At 39.7% G+C, this 21,788-nt stretch overlaps 1 protein-coding gene across 3 annotated transcripts; it reads right to left on the minus strand.

The window, feature by feature from the left end:
• Positions 1–2,375: 2,375 nt before the first annotated feature.
• On the minus strand, positions 2,376–20,866 carry LOC139589721 (inverted formin-2-like). Of its 3 annotated transcripts, none has more exons than XM_071426314.1 (13): positions 20,646–20,866; positions 19,879–20,368; positions 18,394–18,536; positions 17,848–17,909; positions 16,364–16,466; positions 15,620–15,705; positions 14,478–14,578; positions 12,686–12,756; positions 12,481–12,588; positions 11,816–11,886; positions 9,964–10,084; positions 9,117–9,281; positions 2,376–4,608 (listed from the first exon to the last, which is right to left on the minus strand). In XM_071426314.1, exons 2-13 carry the CDS (start codon positions 20,357–20,359, stop codon positions 4,489–4,491), a joined length of 1,632 nt encoding a protein of 543 aa, XP_071282415.1. In that variant the 5' UTR covers positions 20,360–20,368; positions 20,646–20,866; the 3' UTR covers positions 2,376–4,488. The 3 variants fall into 3 exon arrangements, with proteins under 3 accessions (XP_071282415.1, XP_071282414.1, XP_071282416.1); XM_071426313.1 differs by lacking the exon at positions 2,376–4,608 and adding an exon at positions 6,852–9,023; XM_071426315.1 differs by lacking the exon at positions 2,376–4,608 and having other exon boundaries at positions 9,144–9,281; positions 9,960–10,084.
• Positions 20,867–21,788: the final 922 nt, after the last annotated feature.

A 21,788-nucleotide genomic window follows, 5' to 3' on the forward strand; every position in this document is an offset into this window, starting at 1 on the left:
GTGTTTTCTCTGTGGTGTGCAGGATAAAATGAAAAGTGTTTGCATGTTTTATTTGATTAACAAACTAATCTGATAAGAATGGACAGGTGTGTAAAGCTTTAGTAAGCTTGAAACAAAAGCTGTGAATAAGACCATCTTTGCTCCAACACCACTCATAAGGATCAAATTTGAGCACAGCAGCAGCTTGTCCAGACTTCAGGATTGCTGTTGTCCTTGGGTATTTTTGAGAAGAATTTAGGCAGAAATGATTGAGCATTAATTGATTTGAGTTAGACCAACTTTGCTAACTGTGTATGTCCCAGAGCTGTAGGTATTTTCTGGAGACTTTGGCCCAAACTCTCAAAAGGTACATTGAGAGGTACGCCTGTTTAGATGCCCAGATCAAACAGTTAAGCAACATTTAAGAAGTTATTTAGCTGCTACCTAAACCTGCAATCACTTCCATGTCTGTGAGTGTGCTCCCCGTTCAGCCATAAGCTCTCACATCAGGTAGCTTTGCTATCAAATCCCTCCCTCATTAACATTCAATGTACAAATCAGAGCAAATATCCCACAAAATTGTATTTGGACTGTCACTCCAGATTGCCTGAGGATTTAAAGGTTTCAGGTGGGATGTGACAGACATTGCTGCTTTAGATCTCTTTTTGCCAACTAGAAATGTGAACATTATTTAGTCTCTGGCATCCTAGACTGAAATCTTTAATAGGTGAATGGTTTGGGTTGGAAGGGCCCCTAGAGATCATCTCATTCCAACCCCTCTGCCATGAGCAGGAACACCTGCTGCCAGACCAGGTTGCTCCAAGCCCCATCCTGCCTGGCCTTGAACACTCCCAGGGACTGGACATCCACAACTTCTTTCTCTCTGCCCCACAAATAATCAAGCTGATACCAAAACTGGAGGTTTCTTCACATCATTTCAGCTATTTGAGTAAACATTACACATAGAAATAAGATTTCATAAAGCCTGTTGAAAGATTTAAAGACTTATTTCAATGAAATGAGCTCAACTTGAATCTTTCCAGCCAATAAAGAGGTGGAGATTATGCAGGGAGATGTATTAAAAAAGAGATTAAAGGACCATTGCAATTGGTTATGCTCATTTATGCCTGTGAGAGCATGGCCTGAAGTCTGCCAGGTTTGGTAAAAAACTGTGGCAAACTCATTGAACTCTGGGGTACAGAGTGGTACCCAAGAGGGTACAAGATTACAGGTACAGGGTCAAGATTTTCTTTTTTTTAAAGATTTTTTGCAGTTTTTTAGCTCTCACAGGGAATAGATTTAACTGCTCAGCAGTTTTATATTGCCAGATGCAATTAAGAAGCTTTTTTTTTTTCCTCATTGATTCACCATCTTTTTAGGAGATTAAGATCCAGATAATCTGTCCTGTCATTTGCACTTAAAAATAAATAAAATAAAAATACCATTACTGTATTCACTATCAGCACAAGAAAAGCACTTGCTCAGGATCTCACTTGCTAGTATGTGATTAAATCTGCAGCTAATAAGCCTCACAAAGTCAGGTACTTTTGTTTAGCTCTGTTTACTAAAATGAAGATATACAAAAGTAAAATACATCCTGGGTTACAAACACATACTAGAATACAATGCAGTTGTAAGTAAACTCTGCAGTGAAAGTTGTACTTATCCTTCATACACAGTTTCTAAATCATTATTACATGCTTTATAAGAACCAAAGCAAGCAATAGAACAGTGACCCAGTAAGATTTTAGCAGCAGAATATCAGCTGATTTCCCCAGCTCTTGAAGACTAGATGCTTTCACTATTGCAAGAGCAATTTGTGTTGGTGACATTTTATCATGTATCAGCTTGTTACTTACAGCAAAACAAGTAAGTCTTGTGTAAAAACAGACAGTATGAATTTTGCTAGAGGAAAGCTCTTGTATTTGACCCTGGATGTATCAATATATGGAATTGTATTAAGAGTGTGCTTATGCAGTTGCTTTCTATGTGTAATAATAGCAGTTATGCTCTGGAACTTCTGTACTGTTCATCAAAAAGTTACCTGCTTTTTATCTTTTAACATTTCATTTTCTGCTGCAGTTACAGTACTTTAGTGGCATATGTAAATGCTTACCAGATATTTAAATTAATATTTCCATATTTTGTTCTTAAGTCTTCTTCTGTTGCTTACTCTGGTCATTAGCTGTATTCCCAAATTTCCATTAGAAGCAGCTAATTTTTCCACTTGGTTAGTAGCTAAAGAAATCTCCAGATGTTATTTCTCTTGCAGTAACATATATACAATATATGTTATTTTTCTTGAAATAACATATATATATAATCCTTGCAATCATCTGATAGAATTGTGTAGAAGAATTTAAGTGCCAAGTAATGAAAGCTGCTGCAACAGAAGCTGAAGAAAATAAAGCAGGGGAGTTGCTTAATTCACTATGAAGTGTGGGGGGAAAAAAAATCAACATACATATATAAACATGTCTACATGAGTTAAAAAAAAAACCCCAACCCTAGAATGTCTGAGTCCCTGGAATCAGCATGGGCCTGTCACCAAATTATTTTGGAAATCCTGTCTTAAATCTTATTCACAGAAAAGCTGTTTTCGATATATGGATTCAAGTAAGATATTGCTCAGTTGTCTAACTAGTACCCTCCACTTGAATTTTGGTAGCAGTTTTTGACTCAGCTTTGTTCTCAGCAGTTGAAGCCTTCACTTGTGATCTCTAAATACATCAGCAATGGGTGCTTCTGACGCTTCTGACTTTACTCTCCTGTTTGAAATCCAGAGAGCAAGATTATTGCTGGCCCTAAGGGACATTGCTGCTGTGTGCTGTCCCTGGCAGATCTGTCAGCTGCAGAGAAATGATCCTCAGACAACTGGACAAATCAGATATTCACACTGACAGAGCATGTGACTGCACTTAAGGTCAGAGATTCAGAGACTGCAGGATTGGGACCTTTAAAGATCCCTGCACAGGACTGCCCTTAGTGCTGTGTGGCACTGGCATTAAGGGAGATACCTGCAAAGTTAAAGGGTTATTTCATTCTTTGTGGAACCAGGCCTTGACAATCCTGTAAGCACAGGCTGATAGGGGTTCACCAGATTTACTCTTTTCATTCCCTTCTTCAGAAAATAATTCCTCAACTTGCTTATATGATTAGAAAAACCCCAAACTCCCATTTTACATAGAATGAAGAATGTTGAGTTTCAGCATCCTGCTGTGACAATCTGATACCCTCTGTTATTTTGTCACCATACCCTGATTGAGATTAAAATAGATTTTAAAAGTTCCTGATTGCCACCACTGCTATACACAGTTCTCTAAAATCAATACTGAAAAATAATTCAGACTCTAAATGCTCTTAATGTTCAAGTTTATACTCCCCAAGAATTAAATCCACCTCACCTTTGTTATCACAAAGGAACAAAAATAATGACGGGTCCACCCAAACTATCTCCTAGAAATACAGAAGGTTCTTCTGGTTTGGTGCTCCTTTTCTTCACAGGGCTGAAGCACACCTTTAATTCTTACAGCTGATAAGTGTTGCTTCCTGACTTTATTTTATCATATACTATGTTACTCTTTTGTATTTCCAGAAAAAAGTTGTTTTTTTTTTTTATTTTAAACTGCAGCTTTACATTAAGTGTGTCATGATTGCAAAGTATGTAAAACATATTTGTGGTAGAACTTGACAAGACAATACTGAAAACTTTGTTTTGGTCAGTTTTCAATGGACTTCAAGTATCTAAAAAATGTATTTCTAAAAGTGAATAACTGTGAAAGAGGATCTAAAAGGAGGCTATCTATTTAGACACCAGATACAAGAAAAACAACAGTCTTCCAAGGGTTGAGCATCTAGCACAAAATATACATGAACTCCACTCAGATGGAGTGGCTTCTGATAGCTTCTTTGCAGTGGTGCTATGAAGAACCAAGAATTGTAACCAAATGTTATTGGCAGAAATCTTCAATAAAAGTGGATGCCAAGTATTAGGCAAAATAAGAATTTAATATATACACATGCCAATATTAGCACTGCTTCACACCCAAGGAGGCCCAGCACAGCAAGTGCTTTTCTGCATCAATCAGCACAGACACTCCTTTAAGATCTGACATAACTCCTTTAAGGAATCAGATCTCTGATCAGAAGAAATCAAATGTGGTAACAATAACACCAGACACAACTTGCCTACTGTGCTGCATGGAGTTCAAGTGTGTGCAGCTTTCTATAACCCTAAAAGCCTCCCAAGAACTATTCAGAACAATAGCAGGATATCCTCCACTTCTGAGCAAAGTAGGAGAAACTTGATCATTGAGAGTGGTATTTTTTTCTAATATCCCTATAATGATTTCTTCCAAGCATTCACTCGCACTCGAAAGTTGATAATTGATCTCTCACTATGCATCTGCTTGATAACTACATCATCTAAGTGACTCTCATTGCATCAGATCTGCCTGAGCTAACAGATAAAGTCCTTCTAATTAACAAAAGATTGGCTAATAAAAACAATTAATTGCTAAATGTATGACACTTTCCATACTCTCCCTTTAGCCTCTTTGCATCTTCTCCTTTAAACCGTTTCTTCCTTTTCTCAGATTTTGCAGCCTGCTCCTTCCTTTCTTGATTTTCCTGCATTCAGACAGAATGACAAACAAAACAATAAATAAGAGTTTCTGAAGGAAGAGCTTGTTAAGAAACACTCAGCTTGCAATGAATAGGTATTCTGAACATGCCCTGTGTGCACTTAAAACTCTCAGCTGCTGGGGTTTGAGGGTAAACAGCAGAACAGAGCTTCCTGGTCAATCCCTTTGGCCTTCTCCATGGGATGATGTTACCAGCAAACTATTTCATCAGCTTTAACTGCAACTTTCAACTATGGACTGAAATGCATTCTTCTTAATTAGTCCCTTTGTCCACAATAGAGAACATTAGTTTAACTTAATTAGCATTCTAGAGATTTATCCCATAGCAACCTTGTTTGTATTCAGGGATTTCTACCAGAATTTTCAGGAGCTGTTCAGCTGTGTTAAACAGCAATTCACAGTTTCTCTTCAGGCTCTCATTAAATTTGCCAGTAGTATTTCTGCACTGCAGTTCAGGGCCAGAGTCCAGGCTGGATGTTTATTGGTACTACTCACACAATTGCCAGAATGGCATAAATCCTGTTGGGATTTATGTAGATAGGCAGGATTCTGGTCTCCACAGAGCTGCTATTATTAATCGTATTATTCTGCTGCAGAATAATACGATTAATGGAGGAAGAAAAAGGATTGGAATGATTACTGCTAGCAAAAGAAGATGATTATTTGGTGGAAGGGTATTACTGGCTTTTGATAACTAGCACAACAGTGGGAGAAGGTAGATCTGACCAACTGAGATAACTATAGTATAACATAAAGATGATAAAAGCCATTTTCTTAAATGCTCCTGCAGTTCTTGTTCCAGAGCTGCATTTGTCACCAGAACATTGCCATCCCACCTGGAAGCTTGCCTGCTTTTGATTGCAACCAGTGGGTAGTTAATCTACACATTGCAGGTAGATCAGTACTTAATTGGCTGCTGTGTCATATGACAAAGCCTAATAACACCCAGGAAGATGCTGATGACTTGGTGCAGATACGAGTTTTGATGAGATGTGTGTGGTCTGCTTTGCAGAGAGTTTGAAGCAGAAAATACAATTTCCCATGATAGTGATAAATCTGTTTGATTGCTATAGATCATCTGCCACTATTTCCATAAGATGAGCTGAACAAGTCCAAGAAAACGTGCACAAGTTTATAGAATGATCTCTTTACTTTATAGAAAGTAAAAATCTAGGATCCTTTGGTCCAAAGGAACTTTCAAACAAATAAAGAAAACTTGTGAGTAGTAACAGAGATAATCTGTTTGAAATATAGGAGCATTAGAAGCTCAAGGTTGTGGAAACTGTCACTGGGTGCCTTGAAAAGGAAAAAAAATCTGCATACTCTTGACAGAGAAAGAAAATGATCCATTAGCCCCAAATAGAGGGTGCTTCTGAAAGAATGGCTGAAGTTTTATGAAGCCTTCCATCAGTATAGGGCTCCTATATGCTTGAATGATAAATTCTGCTGTCTTAGCATAACATCTTTGAGATACTATGGCTGCTGGGAGACTTGCAGATTGGTGGGCCCTGGGAGAATGTCTCTATGTAATATGCCATAAGAAATAAAGGAGGTGAATTCAGGGATGTGTTGTTCTGCTTATTGAACAGCACACACAGTAGCGAGAACAAGCAAAAACACATTAGGAATAAATTGATCAATTGAGCAAGCCTGAACTAAATTTTTCTTCAGAAAAATTGTAAAAAAAATCCCCAAAACTTAACAATCCAATGTAAACACACATAACAAAGTTTCTTCAACACTTTCTTCAAGAAAGCCCAAAAAGGTACAGTGGTAGTAGGGCAGAGGAATGAATACTCACAAACCCTTCTCCACCTTCCTGGATTAGTGAAGGCAGCTGCAGGGATGAGATTTGGTGAAAGAGGGAGTCACTTGGGATTTGCACTTTGTGGGATGTTAGATACTTGCTTGATTTTTGAATTAAAAGATGCTCCAGGACAGCTGTTTATCCCCACACTATGTAAAGCACATCCTGTTCCAACACTGTACGCACCCTACTGAAGGGCAGCTGCTCCAGTGTGGTTGTCCTAGGGGAGGACACAGAGGAACTATCCCTGTGCAGAGCTGTCTGTAGAACCTCTGCCATCAACTGAATGCTTCCTAGAGCAGATTCTGTGGAACACTTTTTTCTCCTTTTCCTGAGATAAGACCATCTCTTTGCTGGCAGGTCCCTTCTAAGAACAGCTGCAAATGCTAAGGGAAATCAAATGTTTCCCACAATCCTCTATAATCACACAGTGATTATTTTCCCCACAATTTTGCCACTCAGTTCTAAGCAAAACTCCATTTCTGATTTTTTGTCTTTGAGCTGAGGAGCTATTTTCTCCCTGTCTCCTTCCTCCTGCCATCTGCTTCTTTTACTTTTTGAGAACTGGTGAAACAGTCATCAGCCCTGGATGACAAACCAGCTCCCTTGCTTCCTTTCACTTTGTCAGTTTTGGATATCATTTGGGTATTTGGAAAGACTTTGTTGATTTGGGCTTTTTTCCTCCAGGTAGATGGAGAGAAAGATGGCAGAGTCTTATTAAAGTAATTCCATTTGCGTAACTCAATTTATTACCTGAAGGATAAGGGATCAGAAAGAACCCTCAGGGAAGGGAGAAAGATTTTGTTTGAAGAAAGTAATAAACCCAATTCTCTGTAGATAAGCTTAAGAGACATGAAGAATCACTATTTATCAAAACTATTTCTCTTCTTATTTGATATGGGAATGGAAAGTAAGCACTAACAACTTTGGCAGTGCTAAGAGACGTGCTTTACACAGAAGATTCATCTCAAAATAAAAGTTACACCTTAGCATTAAAGCTTAAAATAAATGGCACTGGGAAGAGATGATGCCTGTGGCATGATTCTAGTGTAAAAATCAAAATCACAGAATAAAAAGATGCTTTAAAAATTAAAATCTTAAGCTTTTCAGCATGTTGCTGTTTCAAGTACAAATAGTATTTTTACTGAGGTAATAGTGAGAAAGAAAGGCAAGAGAAAGAGGAGATTAATTCTAGGTCTGCAGTGGAGGAGAGAGGTGCAGACAACATGGCTAATAGCTGTGGTACCTTTCAGGTGAGGTGCTGCTCAGAAATGGAATGCAAAATGAGGTGAAAAGGAGTTTACATTCTGGGATACAAAAAGAAGCTTCTTTCTAGTTTCTCTGACCTGGCTGAGAGCAAGAAGCACCCAGAAATGTAGTTTGAGTCTCCTGCAGCTGTACTAGGACACTCTATAACCTTTACTGGGACTGTTTCTTGAAAGAACTGCCATTGCTGAAATTACCCTTTGCAGTAAATTTCCAGTATAGCTCTCCACAGATGCTGACCCATTGTGTTCTTGGCTCTCTTAGTTCTTTTCTTTATGCCTAGAATTTTAGGAACTTTAAGGATCAAGCCTATTGCCAAAACATCTGTGGTTTGTAGGGTTAATTTTCCAGACTGTCTGTGGCAGTATCACATCATTTCAGAGCCCAGGTAGCTGCGTTGCTTGGAAAATTTCAGCTCAGTGCTTTACTGGAGAAGCAGGCAGTGGGAACAGTAGAGGATTTATTTTTTGTCTTTTGTCTTCTATAACTTCCTCAGAAACGTGATTGTTTTCATCTGAATCCATGATCTGCCCTGAAGCACTCCTCCAGTCTCTCTTGGCAGCAGAGCTGTCTGTATTCTTGCAGTTCTTCTTGCAATGCAGATGGTTCTCTCTACAGAAGGTTTAACCAGGCTGGGGCTCTCCTGGAGTCAGCACAGGAATGGGTGATCCTTGCTGTTAAATATGTGTGAATGTGAAGCCACCATCACCTGGCATTAAGAAAACCCTAAAGGAAGGACATTAGTCCAGGTGTGAAGTGTGTAGTAAGGGAAATGAAATAGAGGTTTACTAGAGAGTTTACAAATTTGAAGGTGCTCTACACAACTTTTATGGTGAAGTTGCTGTACTCCTTATTGTGAGGAGTAAAGTCCTATAAGTTAAGAAATATATTCCATTGGGAGATTTGGAAGGGTTTTTTGGAACACAAAACACACTCTTGGGAGCTAACTAGTACAATGAGATACCAGCACATAAACACACCTTCTAGGTAGGCTTTGCCTATTGGAAAATTTACCTTTTGTCTATCAGCAAAGTCTATAAAGCATGTCAGGTTGCACATTCTTTCACATGCCACAAAGGTCCTATTACGTTCAGGTCTGGTTAATAATTGTCAGTGGGAGAAATGACTTAAACTGTTCTCAACAGCAAAAAAGCCCACCCCCCCCCAAAAGAAAAAAAACCAAACCAAGCAGCCAACCAACAAAACTAAACCCCACAAAAAACCAAAAGACCCCAAATTTTGCATTTGCCCACATACTTATTTTCTGCTGCAGTTTGCAAGCGCATAAATTTACCTTCATTTACTTCTGCAACCAGGGTTACATAGCCCTGCTTAGAGCAGAAGAAAATAGAAATTATTGCTTGATTTAAAAAAAGAGAAAGATCTCAACCTATTTCTAAACAGCCACAAGGGGAAACCACCTGTAAGGTCTTGAGGAAGATCTCTCTGAAGGTTTTCATTGTGCTGAATACATCTTCCAAAGACAGGTTTTTTCGGTCTTCACAAAGATAATCTGCAAGTTCTTCCTTCTTCTTTTCAATGGTGGCAAATTCCTTCTGCAGGTCCTTTGAAGCATTGAGGCTGCCCTGAGACACATTTTGATGTACAATTTATGCATATTAAAAAGTAGCGTATTCTGAGCTGCCCAGAAGATTTCAGCCACTTAACAGAGAGCAGTGAGTTTTTAAAAAACTAAGATTGGTTCACAATGTGTGATATTCATTTCTGAATTGAATCATTTGCATTTTCCCTCATTTCATCATACAACCATGTGGAAATGAGGCCCAACCTGGGATGAGCGAGTAAGGGACATGCAGCACCAGGATTTCTACCTTACATCTTTAGTTAAGTGACCCATTCTGAGTATATGAAAATCTAGGATGTTAGGAAATATGGTTTTGGTGGAGGGGAGGGAAAAGCATATTCCAAATCTGTCCACTTTTTTTCCCCGCAAAGCGCAGTGAGACAAAACATGTTTCTGTGCTGTGCTGTACACATTTATAGTTGCAGCCCACATTTAATTTTAGGGCCTTCCTTTCTTTTACCCACAGAAAAATTTGTCTGGTTATCAGCTGTTTCATATCCAGTACCACATTACAGAAATGGAGGAAAATCTGGCATACTCCTTGTATTGGGGCACAGTGGGAGGGTAGTAATGACCCCTTTCCCATAGGGCTTTATGTCCAGTTGTAATCTGAATTACACAGCCTTTAAGAAGAGAGTGCTTAGGAAGAAAGATGGGAAACATGTCACACTCACATTACCTACTTGCACAGATTTTCCATGCTGTATTTTTAAATCATCTGTTGACAAAAATAAACGTTTCTCTATTTCCAACAGTTTCTTCAAATTGGCACCTGCCTCGGCCTGCATGGCATCAATGTGGATTCTGAAAGGTCCACAAAAGGGACAGTACATTGAAGAGGTAAGTCTTTTGTTTGCATTAACTTAAATGTTATTATAAACAGTATCATCTCTGCAAATGAACATGGAATTAATTGTCCAGCCCAGCTTTTGCAGGTAGTTCTTTTCTGTAGAAATGCGTTTTCATGTTCACAAACCCTCATCTAAGAAAGACTCTGTGCTTTTGCTCTCGCTACCTCCCTGGATGGACTGTGGAAGAACCTCACTGTCCTAGTATTCAAAAAACTTCAAAAAAATTCCAGCCTATTTTTATTCATAGGCAACACAAGCTCATCTCCCCAGTGCCAGCACTGTCCTTATGTAGCTGGTTCTTTTCCCTCCTTGCCTTTTCTCCCCAATCTATTTATAGTCCAGAATTTTGTCTGCTCTCTGTGTTACTTTAGCTTGTGTGGAGATCCAAACACAACCACTGCCAAACCAACATCTTCCGTAGTTCTGAACTACTCTCTGTGCCAGACAAAATTTACTGAATCAGCAAAACCTGGCTTGGTGTTTCATGGTGCATCCAGATGTGAGCAGCGTTAGGAGAGTCCTTTGCAGGATTTGCACCATGCACAGGTCTCCACAGGTTGGTTAGCAAATAAATTTTCTAAGTTTGAGAGCTTGACTAAAGTAGAGGGCAATTACTTTATACAAAATGTGCATTTATGTAATTGGCCAGCAAGACCTAGTTTTAGTCAAGAAATGTATTTCTGTTATGACACAATCCAAAAAGAAATTCACAGTTGAAACAGCATTCAGTTTATCTTCTGCAAAGCTAACTTACAAAAGCCACAGGAATTAAATTATGGAATTAAAATACTTTCAAAAATTATTTAGCAGCTATATAATAAATGTCAATCCACTGGCAGATTTAGAAGTTACTCTTTCTTTGAGTTACAATGAAATCAAAATCACTACAAGGTTCCTGTGAATCCTCTGGATTCATAACAGGATTAAAAATGTTAATCCTGGTGCTACAAATGTGGATTCTGATTGGTTTAACTGAACATATCTCCACATGACTCCTTTGAGTTAAAGGGAAAGAGCTGGTGATAGACTCATTAGGCTTTCTGGCACATGAAAAGAAAAAACCTGTTTCTGGAGACTTTTGACTTTCTACCCACATGTATTAGAAACATGTGCTGATAGTCAACTCTGGGAGTCCTGAGGTCCCCCCCCCAGCTGCCAGTAAACCACCCCAATTGTTCCCTTCTTACATAAGCTTTGTACCTTCAGACAGGCTTTCACCTAAAATCACAGAATGTGCTGAATTGGAAGGGACCCACCAAGATCATCAAGTCCAACTCCTGGCCCTGCACAGGACCATCCCCAAGAGTCACATTGTGTACCCCAAAAATATTGTCCAAACACTTTTTGGACTGACTGAGAAACCTCAGGGAAGATATGTTTCTATTGCAATATGTGGAACAAGAATCTGGTCCTTGAAAAAGAGGGAAATTCACTATCTACACACTTTGCTTCTAAAGCAGTACTGGATCCACAGAAAGAAAAATCACACTGAGCCCCACCTAAAAGTCTTAACCAGATTGAAATGTGAAAATTTCCACACTGTTTGGTGTTGAAGGGAACCACTCTCTCCTACAGCAGAGAAATCCTGTGACCTTATTACAGCACCATAAAATGACTCAGCTCCTTGCTGGCTTTAAAGAGGTTGGCAATTCAAACATGACAAAAACAAACAATAATGTCCTACCCTACTGCCTTGGAAACAAAGTCAAGATCTCTGGGAAGCTGCAGGAGATCTCTGTGGTTTTTTTCAACCTCCTAAAATTGAAGAGAAAAAATGGTTATCTTATGAACACTGTCAAAGAGCATGAAAGTTTTTCAGCTGGACAACATCAGGACTGAAAACTTAACACTTCATTTTCGTTGTTATAAGTGTAGGGATAAATTTAGTCTTGTTCATTCTTTTTCTCATGTTGGCACCCACAGGGAGTTAAAAAAAAAGGAACAGACTCATTTTAAGTGCTCAAGCTGACATCCCATGGGCTGCCACAGTGTGCAGGCTGACCTGAGATTTTGTCTTCATACCACAAAAATAAATTTCATTTGACAGATGCATTTGGGATATGTGTCAACACAAGGGAGCGGTTGAAGAAGAGAAAGAAAACAGCAAGCAGACATGTCAAGTGAATTTGAGGAAGGAAACCTAGTGTTACTTCTCTAAATATTACTGTGTATGGATGTGATCTCATCTGCACAGAGAGCTGTGGAAAAGTTTCCATGGTATTTCCAGCACAGAGGCTCACCCTCCAGTTACCTATAGCGGGCTATTACTGAGGTAAAAGCCCCTTAGCTTCTGGGGAATTAATACTTGAGAATAATGCACACAAGATTAATTTCTCAGTTTTGTTGTACCTCCAAAATATGGTGAAGAAGAGTAATGTTGTTTTGGTTTGCTTTTGTTTCTGTTAGTTTGAGCAAGGCACTAATTTTAAAACCTCCAGCATCTCCAGTGTGACGCCCCTGGAAGATACAGAAAAAAGTTCCTTCTTTCAGTTTTCAAGTCTTGCATTATTTTGTTATCTTTAGAATACAAAAGTAAAGAAATAATTTTACTTACATAGTTCAGAAAGTTTCCAACTTTAAGAATCAATTGGCAGAACACTGGCAGTCGGTGACTGGTAAGAATTGCTAAAAAATAAGAAGAGAGAGACATTTTCAATAAATTAAATTAAATTATCTGAAATAGGATTTTCATTAGGTTTGCCAGTGATGGTAACAAAATTTTCATCCAAGATTATGTCAAGCCATTGTTATGGGTTTGGGAAAATACCAGTACAGAAATAAATCAGCTGAATGGAAGTGAAATGAGTAACTTTCTATTGTGTTCTTTTCTTCCGAAGTAGATGGAAAACTAGTTTTTCCATTAAGTTTGGAGTATAGATGTGTCAACCCTACAGCTGCCTTATGAAGGAGAACCACATACAAGAAAGTGTATACACTTGTGAAAGGCTATAGTCCTCATTACCAGCACATATCATTCTAGTTAAGAGAAGCAAAGGGCTTTTTGTGCCTTGTTATCATTGTTAGTGAGAATGATAATGAAAAGATGCACATTTTTGCAGAAGAATCTGGGGTAAGAATAAAGTTTTCGGCAGAATTAGAACAGAAACACTGAGCCTCACAATGGGATGGAGTGGGAGCAGGGGTGTCAGGGTGGGACTACAGAGAGCTGTTGATTGCACTCCCATAAAGAGTAACCACAGCACTGACATCAGACATCCAGGTATCGCCCTGTTTTGTGTGTGAAAATAAAAGTTTGCAGTTTAAGTGTTTAACAGGAGATCAATGACTCTCTGAAACTATTGAACTGAAGCTGGAATGCTAGAGCATCTTCAATAAAGAGACAAAACTAAACCAGGGCTAATTTTGGGTGGAGGAGTCTCCTGAAATCTTGGTGAACATCATCTGGGATGCCTTTTTCTGGCAGCCACATCAGATTCTGGTATGTCACTGTGTTCTGCTCGACCACAGAGATAAGCTGGACTGCATCAGTGCACACTACAGGAAAAATAGTTACAATTGATTCATTGTTGTGGACAAAAATCTCTGCACACAAAAATGTAACCTATACTTATACAGGATCTGGCACTGACACCTCCATCTCAGAAGAGACCTTACTGCTGTCTACAAGTCCTTGAAAAGCTGTAGAGGGAGTTTGGCCTCTTCTCCCAGTGACAGGATGAGAGAACACAACCTCAAGCTGTAGAGGGAGTTTGGCCTCTTCTCCCAGTGACAGGATGAGAGAACACAACCTCAACCAGGCAAGGTTCAGGTTGGACATCAGGAGGAATTTATTCACAGAAAGAGTTGGTAAGAAATGGAATGCCAGGGAGGCAGAGTCACCATTCCTGAAGGCGTTCAAGAAACAACTTGGCACTTAGTGTTAAGGTCTAGTTGATAAGGTGTTGATGGGACAAAGGTTGGACCCAGTGATCTTAGAGATCTTTTCCAATCTAAATGATTCTGTGAACCCTGGAACTGTTCAAGGCCAGGTTGAGTAGGGCTCTGAGCAAGCTGGTCTATGGCAAGGTGCTCCTGCCCATGGCAGGGAGGTTGGAATGGGATCATCTTTAAGGCCCTTTCCAACCCAAACCATTCTGTGATTCTCTGATGAAGGAAATTTCCTTATTTCTCTGAAAAACTACTACTTCTGAGCAGAACAGCACAAACTGCAATTTTTCAGAATGTACTCTAGAAGAAGGAACTTGCAGAATCATTTTGATGTTCACTACACATTCAGCAATTAAAAGGTTAATTTTGATTAGATTATAGCATAGGCTACCACTGATGCTAATCAAGTAGAACAAAGTGGCTGAACCCAGGCACTGGTGCAGCACTGATGTACTTACTTTCACAGGCTGTCCTGATGGCTTGTGCTTTTGGCCACAGACACTCCAGCAGAATTTTTGTTTCCTCACAAATCAGCATACATTCAATCCTCAACTGGTAGCTAAAAGGAGATCAGTGGAAAAAACCACAACAAACACCACAAAAAACAAACCCCACAGGCCTGATTAATTGACTTGTGTTCAGCAAGAGCATCATCCATTTTAGGCAAAGCACAGTACCAACATTCTTATGGTCTCCTTAATGCTCTGACATGAGAACTGGATTATAAATAAATCAAACACAGATATTTCCAAAGATGTCCTAGAAACTATTATCATCTCCTCTTTCAGAAAGCAATGCTGGACTGACATCTGGCAGTGACTACCTTGCATAATGAGGCCATAATTTTTTACAATTCCCAGGCAAGACTAGCCAGGATTTTGGTTCTTTTAACTTCACAAACAAATTTGAAATATTTTGGCAGTAATGTTCTTTAATAACATTTATGCTTCATCACAGATTAATATTGTGGAAGGAAACAATTTTCTAAAGTACTTTTAAATCTAGCTAGAAGTTTGAGAAAATGAAAAACCCCATTTTCACCACCACATTTTCAAAAAAGTGTCTCTGGTTGTGGCATGGCAACTGATCAGATTTATGGAGGGCTACTGCTATTAATTATAACATATCACCACCTTTTTGTGAGCAGCAGAAAGAGTTCTCTGTGTGCACCTCATTTGACTTGGTAAAAACTGGGGAGGTGGTGAAAGCACAGGCACTGCTGTGATTTACTCTTGGATTTGTGGGCTCTCCAGTGGGTGAACTGGGATCTGTAGCCCGGGGGGGAGTGAATCAGCAGCCTGGTGACAGGATTCAGTCTGCAGCTTCACTCCACACAGGAATAGCTGCTCAACAGTCAAGGGATTTTTCATACCAAGGTTATTTTAACTGTAGTTTGCCAAAGGTGTCTGAAAGTTTCTCTGGCCTTTGGGGAGGAAAAAAAATTTCTCATACAAGGTCTACAAATAGCAGTCAGATGATTTATCCTGAAGACTGGATGTCAGGAGCACCCCTCCAGCACAAGAAACAGAGGCCTTAATTTTTATAGACAAGTCTTGTAGGAGCCACACTCATGGAAAGAGATAAGGAAGATTTTGCTTACCTGGGAACTTCCAAAAGATGGAGATAAAACTGATCTGCATTTGCCAGCTGTGATTTTTCTTTTTTGCAAGATTTCAGGCTATTTATCTAAGAGAGAATAAAAGAGCAAAATAACCACACAATTTAATTTAACAGGGAAAATAACCACACAAAAATTTCTGGTGACATTCTCTTCTTACAGGCATGAAACTTGCTTTTCTAAACTTGCTGTGTGCACAGGCAATGGGAATGAAGCAGATGAACAATAAATTCTACATATGAACTGGTTTGCATGGGCAAACATGTAGGTTTTGTTTTGACTGGAAGGTCTTTTTTCTTTGTGCAGCATCTCCTAGGATGAATTCCTGACCTGTAGGCAGAGATTCAGGAAGCTATAGTGCACAGGCACCCAGAAACCCTTTGAAAAGAGGGTCCTTTTCCCTTCCTCCTTTTAAAACTTGCTCTGAAAGGCTCTCTGTTCACCTAAGTCTACAAAACCTATTGTGCTTCATCCACTTAATTAAAATAATAGGATAGAGAGCAGCACTTTGTCTACACCTGTGTTGAGTCTCCCAACATGTTCTTGCTCAACCTTTGTGTGAAGAGGCCAGGATGCTGGGATGGACTTCCCACCACTCTGCCTTGGAATTTCATTGACCTAGATGCTGCAGAAGGATGTGGGATCCAATCGTAGCTTCTTGCTTTAGCAGTGCAAGTATTTCAAGCTGAGCACTGAACTGCACCAGAATGACATGTTAATAGATACCTCCTGGTCTTCAGGGAGCAGTTTAAGTAGCTGTCTCAGTATCTCAGCATCCAGCTTGGATCTATCCCCTTTCTGAATCATGGCAGCAATCTCTTCATTGGAGCTGCAAGAAGGAGAGAAATGATGTGGAGCACTGGGGGAGTAACATGGTAAAAAAGACCTCAATCTCTCTGCTGGCACTCCAGGAGCAACTGAAGTAAATCATACTATACTTGCCTGCCATTATAATTTGGATCTTAGTCCTCAAAAGCACAGTGGAGATATGAAAATGTTTTTCTTTTAAGCCTAAAGTGCTATTCCTTATAATTTAGGTGTGCTTTTTGGCCTTTGTTCATATTTACACAACAAACCCCAAAGCTCTGCTTTTACTGTGGGTATCCACTGTCACTGAGAAGGTATTTACATTTGAATTCCTCCACCATTTGCAGCAAAGGCAAAGATAAAACCAATGGCTCACAGAAGGTTTTAACTCAAATCCTTGCCTGAAACTTTGGCAGGCAATAAGTGTTTGAAGTGCTTCCAGATTGCTGAGGTTTGGACTCTGGAGAGCTGGGCTCCCTCAGCCACCAGTGCTAACAGAGGCAGCACCCAGCTCCAGAGCAGCCTCAACCCTCACAAGGACAGTGGGACTCAGCTCTTTGATCCCAGCTGCTCCCAGGAGAGCTCAACCACTGCCCAGGGAATCATACAGGAAGAGGAAATAGCATCTGCATTAGGCTATGTACCATTCTCCCCCACTGAGAAGCAGTTTGTCATGGAAAAAGAATAATAATAATTAAAAACATCCCTCTGACTGATTCTGATTTATTCTTAATGAAAAGGGATTTCTTGGCTGAGTTTCTTCTTGAAACCCTTTTAACATGGGCCATGACACAAGGGCAGAGAGAGAGCAGAACATCCATCATCATCCTGCCATAGTTTCAGGGAATCTAAGAGTAAAGATATTTTCCCAAAAACTAGTACAAATTCCTTTCCTCCCCCAGCCCTCCATGAGGGCTGTGACTTGGTAATTTTCCATTTGTTTAGTTATTCAAACAGCTTCCTATTTATAGAAAAACTGCACATAAAAACTGTGTATAATTTTGACTATGAATCCATGGAAAAGCCTCTTTAAAAGCAATTAAGTGACTTGAAACTCCCATTCAACAATCTTCACTAACAGTTCCTGCCAAAATTTGATATTTATGACAATAATACTAAAGAAAAACATGTTTCTATATAACTGTACTGTTATTTATGAAAATTGTCTCTTTAGGAACCTGTAGTCCATTCTAGATTTAATACCAGCTTGAAAAATGATATTAATTGTCTGAAAAGAGACTGTCACCTATCATTATTTTTAAAAAAAAGAGAAAAAAGTTGACTTCTTGTTAAAGGAAGATAGTACTTGCAAAGTATTTTTGCTAAATTAATTTCATTTAATATCTGAATTAACACATAGACACATCAAATCTGTAATTCAGATGTTATTCTCCAAATCTTACCACTTAAATTGCTTCAGAAATATACTCAGAAGGAGGCTTTTCTTTGGACCTATGAATGTGATCTGTAAAAAGGAAAAAATCAGTCAGCTAGAAATACATTTACTTTGGATTTAACAGGTTTTCTATAGGTTTTGTTTGTTTATTGGTTGAGATTTATTCTTTTTTGGTAATAATATAATCAATAACCTTCATTGATCAAATCCCAATGACAACAATACAGACTATTAGATATGTTTTAGAAAGAGGCAAAGGCATAAAGAAGGAAATTGATGGAAATTTATTTGCTTATTCCAGTTCATAAGAATTAATATTGAAATTCCCATGTCCTCCCTGCCTCAGATGAAGACCTATCCCTCAGCAGAGTTATTTCAACTTGTTTCATTCTAAACCTCCCCTGTGGTTTTTTTTTTAAGGCAGCCTCAGGCAGTGGATCTCAAAATATTTCAAACTTTCTTGTTATAAATGATTGACAAGGACAAAGAATGAATAAGCTTTTCACTTCCAACAACTTTGCTATTTTCTACAAGAAGTGGGCAGTCCAAGTACCTCTTTTGTTTTCTTTATTTTTGGCCCTGTTTTCTCTGTAGGGATTCTTGATGGGACTGAGAAAAGGAGCTCCAAGCTTGCATAGTCAGGTTCCACAAGCTCTTTGCTGCTGCTTGGCATCACAGCCCATATGGAGTGGCTTTCTGGAAGAGAATAAAAGTTCAAGATGGACCATAGAGGTTGAGGAGCAGTTTCAAGGTAGTGTGATTTGTAAAAGGGAAAACACTTTTGAGGATGAATGAAATATGATGCTCATTAGCCCTGGAAAAATGTGAATTATTTAAGAGTGACAGGTCCCACAGAGGGCATCCCAAAGGTTTGAAACCTAATTAAACCTGGAAGATTACTGCCACATTCAATTCACTGAGCTGAAGGCAGCAGATGAACTTAATGGGCTGCTCCAAACTGACCAGCTACACATTGATTGTGGTACCAAAACAGGGGATGCTGCATCCAATTAAGTAAACATCTCTTTTTGCAAGAGATAAAGACTCCCAAGCCCAACATTATTACCAGAATCATTGGGACCTATCCAAAAACCAAACAGAACTTCCAAACATGATTTTGTACAACATGGGAACCTTTAAGACAGGATCTCACCTCCTTTTGGTTTAGGAGAGATTGCAACAGTAACACTGAATGCATTGGGGATGAATCTCAGTTTGTGTCTCTGCACAAGGAAGGTGGTCCATGGCTCAGGTTTTTTTATATCTGTGTTTATATATTTTATCACAGCAGCAAGTTCTTGCCCCTTATGACCCCTTGTCCTGGAGATAAGCAAGGAAGAACTGAGATCTGTGTTGTGTGAACCGAGTATTAAAAACTGGAGATGTGTTTCCAGCCTCTTTGCTGGAAGTCAGCCAAGACCTTTGAGCCCCTTTGGCACACACTAACCACAGACTCAGGGTTATTTTGTGTGTGTGTGAAACACCACACAAATCACATCCCTGTAATGAAGTTGGGGGCTACTCTGAGGGTACACATTCCCCAGCCCAACTGACAAGTTTTCAGCCTCAGATCTTGGCTGGTGCACCTTTCGGCTGTGCAAGAACATAAAAAGCAAAGTAAAACTATCAGCTGAGAGTTCACTCACTGGTGATGCACCAGCAATTCATTAAGAAGAACACAGAACATGACCATTCAAAGGATCTTTCCACTCCACACACTCAGAGCATTTTGCAAACCTTAATCAGTGCAGGCTCACAACATCCCATCAACAAATAACAGAGATTGAGAGGTTAAGAGAAGGTAACTTCAGCAGCCACAGAACCTCAGCCCAGAGCTTCTCCCAAACTACCATTTCCTCCACCAATTAGCAGAGAACTGCCTTTCCATATTCATTTTGTGATTATGATTGAGAGCAAGCAATGGAACCACATGTGTGACCTGACTTATGAGTGAAGGTTAATTCCCCCAACATCAGTGCTTTCCTCTAGCGGCAAAGTGCATGAACCCATCAGCCCAGTGCTACAAACAAGCACGTACGTCTCACCACGTCACAGGGCAGCTTCTGCCAGTGAAGCACCTTCATCCTCAGTGTTGGTGTCTTCCTAGCCTGGGGCTGCTCTCCACAGCCACAGGGAGGATGGCTGCACCCAGGATTGCTGCATGGCTGAGGAGATGGGAGTGATGGGGCATTTATGCCAGGCGTGGAAACAGGGGGAAGGGGCACCTTGCACCCAGGAGGTAGGGGTGGAGGTGGGGGCAGCTGTGGTAGCAGAGCTGGCATGACAGACTGTTCTTGGGAAGAAGAGGAAATGTCCTTCTGGGAAGGTGATGTGCTCCCTGGACAATGCTCTGACTTCCTAGAAAGGCTCAGGTCTGCACTGGGCTTCTTCTCCTCCAAGTCCATGTTAACTTGAGTGCATTTGTTCACCTTTGGAACAGATCTTCTAGGCACTGTTTTGGGGTGATTTGAACCATGCATACTTGATAGCAGGCTCTCCATGGTTTGCCCTGGTCCCATTTTCCTGCTCTACAAGACAACAAGGAGGTGCATGGGTTAGCAAAGTTCCTCATGACTGCTCTCCACTTGCAATTCTTACAGAGACACAGAAATAACAGTGGCCTTCACATTAAGGTAAGCAACAGGAATATTTTTAACTGCTTTACAAGTGGCAGTTTGTAGCAATTTCAGGAGCAAGACAGTCCTTCTGGCAATAAGGCTCATTTTTGACTTCTCTTGATCCTTCTACATTCTTGTTATAACACATAAAAACAGAGCAAATGCTATCAGCATAGTAAACCCTTACCTGGTTGGTTTTTCCCCTGTTGACAGCTGTTTGGTGGGGTGAATGAAGGGCTGAAGAGATACCTCCTGGAGAACTTAGTACAGTTGTTCTATAGAGGGGACATCTCAAAGAACAGGGACACAGTCAACCCTACAAAACCAGGTTCCCACAACTTACCTTGAGTGCAGGAGGGTGCAGGGGATTTAAAGAGAAACTCTCAAAATAGCCTAATAAAGTAAACAAGCTGCAGCTGATGAGGAGGATTCAGAGTGAACTGCTTAGGAACTTGTGACTACACATGGAAATTACTTGTAAGTATTTCAGTAAATAAGATTATCTTTCCTATTTTGCCCTTAAACCAAATTTTAATTTAGGAAAAATCTTTGTATATGTCTTTAGACTATACAGTTTCTCTCAGAGCTTCTTGCAAAAGACTGTAGAAGTCCCTATCTTGTATGTATGCCCAGTTTTAAATATGGAGACAGTCCTACCAAAGTTAGTAGAGTATTTTCTGACTCAGGACTTTGCTTTGTTTGCTTGACTAAGCAAACCTTTGCAAAAAATTGCATTTCTTGTGGATGAGCAATGTCCTGGGACACTTAATCTCAGCAGCTGGAGCTGCTGTGTGATTTCTCTATAACCTCTACAGCAATGACCATCAAAAATGGCAGGTGCAGCAGGTGCTAAAAGGGGAGCAGTGAGCAAACTATCAGTGCTGCAGAAAGGACACAGTAGGTGTAGTACTTTTAGGGACTATATGTAGGCAGAAACAAAGCCCCCTGTCATCCCATTCTTGAGCAAAACATGATAATAGCATCAACAGTTTTAACGAGGTGGGGACTTTCATTTCCAGTGCAGCATGAGAGATTTTTCTGGTACATACAGCACATTAATGGTCTCAAAGAGCTAGGTTAATACCTATGAATGATGATATATTATGATGTATCATACTACTTGTGAACCATTTTCCTCTTGACATAGCAATTTTGGGGAGTTACCAACACAAAAAAAAAAACCTCATTAAGGGAACTGCATTAAAACGTGCAATTCTGGATCTCTAGTCCATAGTATACCTGTAAAGAATCTCCTATAATTTGGAACAGTTTATCTGTGAAATCTAGCAGCTCATAGTGATGACAGTCTCCAGCTCCTACAGCCCCAGTA

This window comes from Agelaius tricolor, unplaced genomic scaffold, assembly GCF_023055355.1.
Source record: "Agelaius tricolor isolate 1412-34295 unplaced genomic scaffold, bAgeTri1.0.p SCAF_5, whole genome shotgun sequence".
Lineage (NCBI taxonomy): Eukaryota > Metazoa > Chordata > Aves > Passeriformes > Icteridae > Agelaius > Agelaius tricolor.

What these genes read in the sequence shown, in the direction of transcription:
- LOC139589721 (XM_071426313.1), bottom strand. Translation starts at nt 20,359, where the DNA reads ATGGGACCAGGGCAAACCATGGAGAGCCTGCTATCAAGTATGCATGGT. An exon ending in TTGGAAACTTTCTGAACTAT is followed by an intron (nt 12,589 to 12,685) that starts GTAAGTAAAATT and finishes TGTATCTTCCAG; the next exon opens with GGGCGTCACACTGGAGATGC. An exon ending in TTTGTTTCCAAGGCAGTAGG is followed by an intron (nt 10,085 to 11,815) that starts GTAGGACATTAT and finishes TGGACCTTTCAG; the next exon opens with AATCCACATTGATGCCATGC.